The sequence below is a fragment of the Labrus mixtus genome, chromosome 23 (assembly GCF_963584025.1).
Source record: "Labrus mixtus chromosome 23, fLabMix1.1, whole genome shotgun sequence".
Classification (NCBI taxonomy): Eukaryota; Metazoa; Chordata; class Actinopteri; order Labriformes; family Labridae; genus Labrus; species Labrus mixtus.
In genome coordinates, this window is record NC_083634.1 from 10,248,995 (window position 1) to 10,257,479 (window position 8,485).

Sequence of the window (8,485 nt, forward strand, 5' to 3'; positions counted from 1 at the left end):
TTGGAGCAGCTATTGTTGTTGTTGGTGCTGCAGTGGTTGTTGTTGGAGGTGCTGTAGTGGTTGTTGGAGCAGCTGTTGTTATTGGAGCAACTGTGGTTGTGGTTGGAACAGCTGTCGTTGTTGTTTTAGCTGCTGTGGTTGTTGGAGCTGCTGTTGTTGTAGGAGCTGCTGTGGTTGGTGTTGGAGCTGCTGTCATGGTTGTTGGAGCAGGTGTGGTTGTAGGTGGAGCAGCTGTGGTTGTTGTTGGAGCTGATGTCGTCGTTGTTGGAGCGGCTGTCGTGGTTGGAGGAGCAGCTATTGCTGTTGGAGCAGCTGTGGTTGTTGGAGCAGCTGTCGTTGGTGTTGGAGCAGTTGTGGTTGTTGCTGGAGCTGCTGTGGTGGTTTGTGAGACTGCTGTGGTTGTTGCCGTTGGAGCTGCTGTCATGGTTGTTGAAGCAGCTGTTGTTGTTGGAGCAGCTGTAGTTGTTGTTGGAGCTGCTGTCATGGTTGTTGGAGCAGCTGTGGTTGTAGTTGGAGCAGCTGTGTTTGTTGTTGGAGCTGCTGTCGTCGTTTTTGGAGCTGCTGTGGTTGTTGTTGGAGCTGCTGTGGTTGTTGTTGGAACAGCTGTACTTGTTGTTGGAGCAGTTGTGATTGTTGGAGTAGCTGTGGTTGTTGATTGAGCTGCTGTTGTGGCTGTAGGAGCTGCTGTGTTTTTGTGAGCTGCTGTTGTGGCTGTAGGAGCTGTTATGGTTGTTATAGGAGCAGCGGTGGTTGTTGGAGCAGCCATGGTTGTCGTTGGAGCCGGTATAGTTGTTGTTGGAACAGCTGTGGTTGTTGTTGGAACAGCTGTCGTTGTTGTTGGAGCTGCAATGGTTGTTGTTGGAGCTGCAGTGGTAGTTTTTGGAGAAAATCTGGTTATCGTTGGAGCTGCAGTGGTTGTTGTTGGAGCAGTTGTGGTTGTTGTTGGAGCTGCTGTGGTTGTTGATTGAGCTGCTGTTGTGGCTGTAGGAGCTGCTGTGGTTGTTGGAGTCGGTGTGGTTGTTGTTGGAACTGCTGTTATGGTTGTGGGAGCAGCTGTGGTTGTTGGAGCAGCTGTAGTTGTTGTTGGAGCTGCAGTGGTTGTTGTTGGAGCTGCAGTGGTTGTTGTTGGAGTTGCTATCGTCGTTTTTGGAGCTGCTGTGGTTGTTGTTGGTGCAGCTGTGGTTGTTGTTGGAGTTGCTATCGTCGTTTTTGGAGCGGCTGTTGTGGCTGTTGGAGCAGTTGTGATTGTTGAAGCAGCTGTTGTTGTTGGAGCAGCTATTGTTGTTGTTGGAGCTGCAGTGGTTGTTGTTGGAGGTGCTGTAGTGGTTGTAGGAGCAGCTGTTGTTGCTAGAGCAGTTGTGGTTGTTGGAGCAACTGTGGTTGTTGGAGCGGCTGATGTTGTTGTTGGAGCAGCTGTGGTTGTTGTTGAAACTGCTGTTGTTGTTGTTAAAGCTGGTATGGTTGTTGTTGGAACTGCTGTTATGGTTGTGGGAGCAGCTGTGGTTGTTGGAGCTGCAGTGGTTGTTGTTGGAGCTGCAGTGGTAGTTTTTGGAGAAGTTGTGGTTGTTGTTGGAGCGGATGTGGTTGTTGTTGGAGCAGCTGTTGTTGTTGATTGAGCTGCAGTTGTGGATGTAGGAGCTGCTGTCATAGTTGTTGGAGCAGTTGTGGTTGTAGTTGGAGCAGCTGTCGTCGTTGTTGGAGCGGCTGTCGTGGTTTTAGGAGCAGCTGTCGTTGGGGTTGGAGCAGCTGTCGTTGGTGTTGGAGCAGTTGTGGTTGTTGCTAGAGCTGCTGTGGTGGTTTGTGAGTCTGCTGTGGTTGTTGTCGTTGGAGCTGCTGTGGTTGTTGTTGGAGTGGCTGTTGTGGCTGTTGGAGCAGTTGTGATTGTTGGAGCAGCTGTTGTTGGACCAGCTGTGGTCGTTTTTGGAGCAGCTGCTGTTGTTTTTGGAGCTGCAGTGGTTGTTGTTGGAGGTGCTGTAGTGGTTGTAGGAGCAGCTGTTGTTGCTGGAGCAGTTGTGGTTGTTGTTGGAGCTGCTGTCGTCGTTGTTGGAGCAGCTATCGTGGTTGTAGGAGCAGCGATTGCTGTTGCTGTTGGAGCAGCTGTTGTTGTTGGAGCAGCTGTGGTTGTTGTTGGACCAGCTGTGGTCATTTTTGGAGCAGCTGTTGTTGTTGGTGGAGCTGCAGTGGTTGTTGTTGGAGGTGCTGTAGTGGTTGTAGGAGCAACTGTTGTTGCTGGAGCAGCTGTGGTTGTTGTTGGAGCTGCTGTCGTCGTTGTTCGAGCTGTTGTCATGTTTGTTGGAGCAGCTGTGGTTGTTTGAGCTGTTGTTGTGGCTGTAGGAGATGCTGTGGTTGTTGTAGGAGCAGCTGTGGTTGTTGTTGGCGCTGCTGTGGTTGTTGTTTTAGCTGCTGTTGTCGTTGTTGGAGCTGCTGTGGTTGTTGTTGGAGTGGCTGTTGTGGCTGTTGGAGCAGCTGCTGTTGTTGTTGTAGGACCTGCTGTGGTTGTTGTTGGAGCTGCTGTGGATGTTGTTGGAGCTGCGGTGGTTGTTGTTAGATCAGCTGTGGTTGTTGGAGCTGCTGTTGTTGTAGGAGCTGCTGTGGTTGGTGTTGGAGCTGCTGTCATGGTTGTTGGAGCAGGTGTGGTTGTAGTTGGAGCAGCTGTGGTTGTTGTTGGAGCTGATGTCTTCGTTGTTGGAGTTGCAGTGGTTGTTGTTGAAGCAGCTGTAGTTGGTGTTGGAGCAGCTGTAGTTGATGTTAGATCAGCTGTGGTTGTTGGAGCAGCTGTGGTTGTTGGAGCTGCAGTGGTTGTAGGAGCAGCTGTTGTTGCTGGAGCAGTTGTGGTTGTTGTTGGAGCTGCTGTGGTTGTTTTTGGACCAGCTGTGGTCGTTTTTCGAGCAGCTATTGTTGTTGTTGGAGCTGCAGTGGTTGTTGTTGGAGGTGCTGTAGTGGTTGTAGGAGCAGCTGTTGTTGTAGTTGGAGCTGCTGCTGTCGTTGTTGTTGGAGCTGCTGTCGTCGTTTTTGGAGCTGCAGTGGTTGTTGTTGGAGGTGCTGTAGTGGCTGTAGGAGCAGCTGTTGTTGCTGGAGCAGTTGTGGTGGTTTGTGGGGCTGCTGTGGTTGTTGTTGTTGGAGCTGCTGTCGTCGTTGTTGGAGCTGCTGTTGTGGCTGTAGGAGCTGCTGTGGTTTTGTGAGCTGCTGTTGTGGCTGTAGGAGCTGCTGTGGTTGTCGTTGGAGCCGGTATAGTTGTTGTTGGAACAGCTGTCGTTGTTGTTGGAGCTGCAGTGGTTGTTGTTGGAGCAGCTGTCGTTGTTGTTGGAGCTGCAATGGTTGTTGTTGGAGCAGCTGTGGCTGTTGTTGGAGCTGCAGTGGTAGTTTTTGGAGAAAATGTGGTTGTCGTGGGAGCTGCAGTGGTTGTTGTTGGAGCAGTTGTGGTTGTTGTTGGAGCTGCTGTTGTTGTTGTTGTAGGAACAGCTGTGGTTGTTGTTGGAGCTGCTGCTGTTGTTGTTTGAGCAGCTGTGGTTGTGGTTGGAGCAGCTGTGGTTGTTGATTGAGCTGCTGCTGTTGTTGTTTGAGCTGCTGTTGTGGCTGTAGGAGCTGCTGTGGTTGTTGGAGCGGCTGTTGTTGTTGTTGGAGTCGGTGTGGTTGTTGTTGGAGCTGCTGTGGTTGTTGTTGGAGCAGCTGTCGTGATTGTAGGAGCATCTGTGGTTGTTGGAGCAGCTGTGGTTGTAGTTGGAACAGCTGTGGTTGTTGGAGCTGCTGTGATTGTTGTTGCAGCTGCTGTGGTTAGTGTTGGAGCAGCTGTGGTTGTTATTTGAGCAGCTATGGTTGTTGCTGGAGCTGCTGTCGTAGTTGTTGGAGCTGCGGTGGTTGTTGTTAGATTAGCTGTGGTTGTTGGAGCTGCTGTTGTTGTAGGAGGTGCTGTGGTTGGTGTTGGAGCTGCTGTGGTTGTTGTTGGAGCTGCGGTGGTTGTTGTTAGATCAGCTGTGGTTGTTGGAGCTGCTGTTGTTGTAGGAGCTGCTGTGGTTAGTGTTGAAGCTACTGTCATGGTTGTTGGAGCTGATGTCGTTGGGGTTGGAGCAGCTGTCGTTGGTGTTGGAGCAGTTGTGGTTGTTGCTGGAGCTGCTGTGGTTGTTTGTGAGGCTGCTGTGGTTGTTGCCGTTGGAGCTGCTGTCATGGTTGTTGGAGCAGCTGTGGTTGTAGTTGGAGCAGTTGTGATTGTTGAAGCAGGTGTTGTTGTTGGAGCAGCTGTGGTTGTTTTTGGACCAGCTGTGGTCGTTTTTGGAGCAGCTATTGTTGTTGTTGAAGCTGCAGTGGTTGTTGTTGGAGGTGCTGTAGTGGTTGTAGTAGCAGTTGTCGTTGGTGTTGGAGCAGCTGTCGTTGGTGTTGGAGCAGCTGTCCTGGTTGTAGGAGCAGCTGTGGTTTTTGTTGGAGCTGCTGTGGTTTTTGGAGCTGCTGTGGTTGTTGTTGGTGCAGCTGTGGTTGTTGTTGGAGCTGCTGTGGTTGTTGTTGGAACAGCTGTAGTTGTTGTTGGAGCGGCTGTTGTGGCTGTTGAACCAATTGTTCTTGTTGGAGCAGCTATTGTTGTTGGAGCAGCTATTGTTGTTGTTGGAGTTGCTGTAGTGGTTGTAGGAGCAGCTGTTGTTGCTGGAGCAGTTGTGGTGGTTTGTGGGGCTGCTGTGGTTGTTGTTGTTGGAGCTGCTGTCATAGTTCTAGAAGCAGATGTGGTTGTTGTTGGAGCTGCTGTCGTCGTTGTTGGAGCTGCTGTTGTGGCTGTAGGAGCTGCTGTGGTTTTGTGAGCTGTTGTTGTGGCTGTAGGAGCTGCTGTGGTTGTTGTAGGAGCAGCGGTGGTTGTTGGAGCTGCTGTTGTGGTTGTAGGAGCAGCTGTGGTTGTTGTAGGAGCAGCTGTGGTTGTCGTTGGAGCCGGTGTAATTGTTGTTGGAACAGCTGTCGTTGTTGTTGGAGCTGCAGTGGTTGTTGTTGGAGCAGCTGTCGTTGTTGTTGGAGCTGCAATGGTTGTTGTTGGAGCAGCTGTGGCTGTTGTTGGAGCTGCAGTGGTAGTTTTTGGAGAAAATGTGGTTGTCGTGGGAGCTGCAGTGGTTGTTATTGGAGCAGTTGTGGTTGTTGTTGGAGCTGCTGTTGTTGTTGTTGTAGGAACAGCTGTGGTTGTTGTTGGAGCTGCTGCTGTTGTTGTTTGAGCAGCTCTGGTTGTGGCTGGAGCAGCTGTGGTTGTTGATTGAGCTGCTGTTGTGGCTGTAGGAGCTGCTGTCGTTGTTGGAGCGGCTGTTGTTGTTGTTGGAGTCGGTGTGGTTGTTGTTGGAGCTGCTGTTGTTGTTGTTGTTGTAGGAGCTGCTGTTGTTGTTGTTAAAGCTGGTATGGTTGTTGTTGGAACTGTTGTTATGGTTGTGGGAGAAGTTGTGGTTGTCGTTGGAGCTGCAGTGGATGTTGTTGGAGCTGCTGTGGTTGTTGTTGGAGCGGCTGTGGTTGTTGTTGGAGAAGTTGTGGTTGTTGTTGGAGCGGATGCGGTTGTTGTTTGAGCGGCTGTCATGGTTGTTGAAGCAGGTGTGGTTGTAGTTGGAGCAGCTGTGGTTGTTGTTGGAGGTGCTGTCGTCGTTGTTGGAGTGTCTGGCGTTGGGGTTGGAGCAGCTGTCGGTGGTGTTGGAGCAGTTGTGGTTGTTGCTGGAGCTGCTGTGGTGGTTTGTGAGGCTGCTGCCGTTGGAGCTGCTGTCATGGTTGTTGGAGCAGCTGTGGTTGTAGTTGGAGCAGTTGTGATTGTTGAAGCAGCTGTTGTTGTTGGAGCAGCTGTGGTTGTTTTTGGACCAGCTGTGGCTGTTGTGGCTGTTGGAGCAGTTGTGATTGTTGGAGCAGCTGTCGTTGTTGTTTTATCTGCTGTTGTTGTTGTTGGAGCTGCTTTGGTTGTTGTTGGAGCTGATGTGGTTGTTGTTGGAGCAGCTGTGGTTGTTGGAGCAGCTGTGGTTGTTGGAGAAACTGTGGTTGTGGTTGGAACAGCTGTCGTTGTTGTTTTATCTGCTGTTGTTGTTGTTGGAGCTGCTGTGGTTGTTGTTGGAGCTGATGTGGTTGTTGTTGGAGCAGCTGTGGTTGTTGGAGCAGCTGTGGTTGTTGGAGAAACTGTGGTTGTGGTTGGAGCAACTATTGTTGTTGTTGGAGCTGCAGTGGTTGTTGTTGGAGGTGCTATAGTGGTTGTAGGAGCAGCTGTTGTTGCTGGAGCAGTTGTGGTGGTTTGTGGGGCTGCTGTGGTTGTTGTTGTTGGAGCTGCTGTCATAGTTCTAGAAGCAGATGTGGTTGTTGTCTGAGCTGCTGTCGTCGTTGTTGGAGCTGCTGTTGTGGCTGTAGGAGCTGCTGTGGTTTTGTGAACTGCTGTTGTGGCTGTAGGAGCAGCTGTGGTTGTTGTAGGAGCAGCTGTGGTTGTCGTTGGAGCCGGTATAGTTGTTGTTGGAACAGCTGTCGTTGTTGTTGGAGCTGCAGTGGTTGTTGTTGGAGCAGCTGTCGTTGTTGTTGGAGCTGCAGTGGTAGTTTTTGGGGAAAATGTGGTTGTCGTGGGAGCTGCAGTGGTTGTTGTTGTAGGAACAGCTGTGGTTGTTGTTCGAGCTGCTGCTGTTGTTGTTTGAGCAGCTGTGGTTGTGGTTGGAGCAGCTGTGGTTGTTGATTGAGCTGCTGTTGTGGCTGTAGGAGCTGCTGTGGTTGTTGGAGCGGCTGTTGTTGTTGTTGGAGTCGGTGTGGTTGTTGTTGGAGCTGCTGTTGTTGTTGTTGTAGGAGCTGCTGTTGTTGTTGTTAAAGCTGGTATGTTTGTTGTTGGAACTGTTGTTATGGTTGTGGGAGCAGCTGTGGTTGTTGGAGAAGTTGTGGTTGTTGTTGGAGCTGCAGTAGTTGTTGTTGGAGCTGCAGTAGTTGTTGTTGGAGCTGCTGTGGTTGTTGTTGGAGATTCAGTGGTTGTTGTTAGAGCAGCTGTGTTTGTTGTTGGAGCAGCTGTGGTTGTTGTTGGAGCTACTGTCACCGTTGTTGGAGCAGCTGTGGATGTTGTTGGAGCTGATGTTGTGGTTGTAGGAGCAGCTGTGGTTGGTGTTGGAGCTGCTGTGGTTGTTGGGGCAGTTATGGTTGTTGGATCAGCTGTGGTTGTTGTTGGAACTGCTGTCGTGGTTGTAGGAGCAGCTGTGGTTGTTGTTGGAGCTGCTGTTTTTGTTGTTGTAGGAGCTGCTGTTGTTGTTGTTAAAGCTGGTATGGTTGTTGTTGGAACTGTTGTTATGGTTGTGGGAGCAGCTGTGGTTGTTGGAGAAGTTGTGGTTGTTGTTGGAGCTGCAGTAGTTGTTGTTGGAGCTGCAGTAGTTGTTGTTGGAGCTGCTGTGGTTGTTGTTGGAGATTCAGTGGTTGTTGTTAGAGCAGCTGTGGTTGTTGTTGGAGCAGCTGTGGTTGTTGTTGGAGCTACTGTCACCGTTGTTGGAGCAGCTGTGGATGTTGTTGGAGCTGCTGTTGTGGTTGTAGGAGCAGCTGTGGTTGGTGTTGGAGCTGCTGTGGTTGTTGGGGCAGTTATGGTTGTTGGATCAGCTGTGGTTGTTGTTGGAGGAGCAGTGGCAGTTGTTGAAGCACTTGTGGTCGTTGTTGGAGCAGCTGTGGTGGTTGTTGGAGATATTGTTGTTGTTGGAGCGGCTGTGGTTGTTGTTGGAGATGCTGTTGTTGTTGTTGTTGGAGTAGCAGTGGTTATTGTTGCAGCACTTGTGGTCGTTGTTGGAGCTGCTGCTGTTGTTGTTGTTGGAGCAGCAGTGGATGTTTTTTGAGATGCTGTTGTTGTTGTTAGAGCAGCTATTGTTGGTGTTGGAGTACTTGTTGTTGTTGAAGCGGCTGTGGTTGTTGTTGTTGTTGTTGGAGTAGCAGTGGTTATTGTTGGAGCTGCTGCTGTTCTTGTTGTTGGAGCAACAGTGGATGTTGTTTGAGCTGCTGTGGTTGTTGTTGGAGCTGCTGCTGTTGTCGTTGTTGTAGCTGCTGTGGTTGTTGTTGGAGAGGCCGTGGTTGTTGTTGTTGTTGTTGTTGTTGTTGTTGGAGCATCTGTGGTGGTTGTTTGAGCTGCTGTTTTTGATGTGGGAGCAACTGTGGTTGTTAATGGAGTTACTGTTTCTGGAGCTCCTGTGGTTGTTGTTGGAGGAGCAGTGGCAGTTGTTGGAGCACTTGTGGTCGTTGTTGGAGCAGCTGTGGTGGTTGTTGGAGATATTGTTGTTGTTGGAGCGGCTGTGGTTGTTGTTGGAGATGCTGTTGTTGTTGTTGTTGGAGTAGCAGTGGTTATTGTTGCAGCACTTGTGGTCGTTGTTGGAGCTGCTGCTGTTCTTGTTGTTGGAGCAGCAGTGGATGTTTTTTGAGATGCTGTTGTTGTTGTTAGAGCAGCTATTGTTGGTGTTGGAGTACTTGTTGTTGTTGAAGCGGCTGTGGTTGTTGTTGTTGTTGGAGTAGCAGTGGTTATTGTTGGAGCTGCTGCTGTTCTTGTTGT

General features: G+C 50.3%; 1 protein-coding gene across 1 annotated transcript; it reads right to left on the reverse strand.

The window, feature by feature from the left end:
• Positions 1–5,189: 5,189 nt before the first annotated feature.
• On the reverse strand, positions 5,190–7,973 carry LOC132958884 (putative uncharacterized protein DDB_G0286901; the record flags this gene model as incomplete). The annotated part of the gene is made up of 2 exons (XM_061031972.1): positions 5,190–5,529; positions 7,720–7,973. Coding segments are annotated over 2 exons (594 nt in total), but the record flags the coding sequence as incomplete, so codon positions are not given.
• Positions 7,974–8,485: the final 512 nt, after the last annotated feature.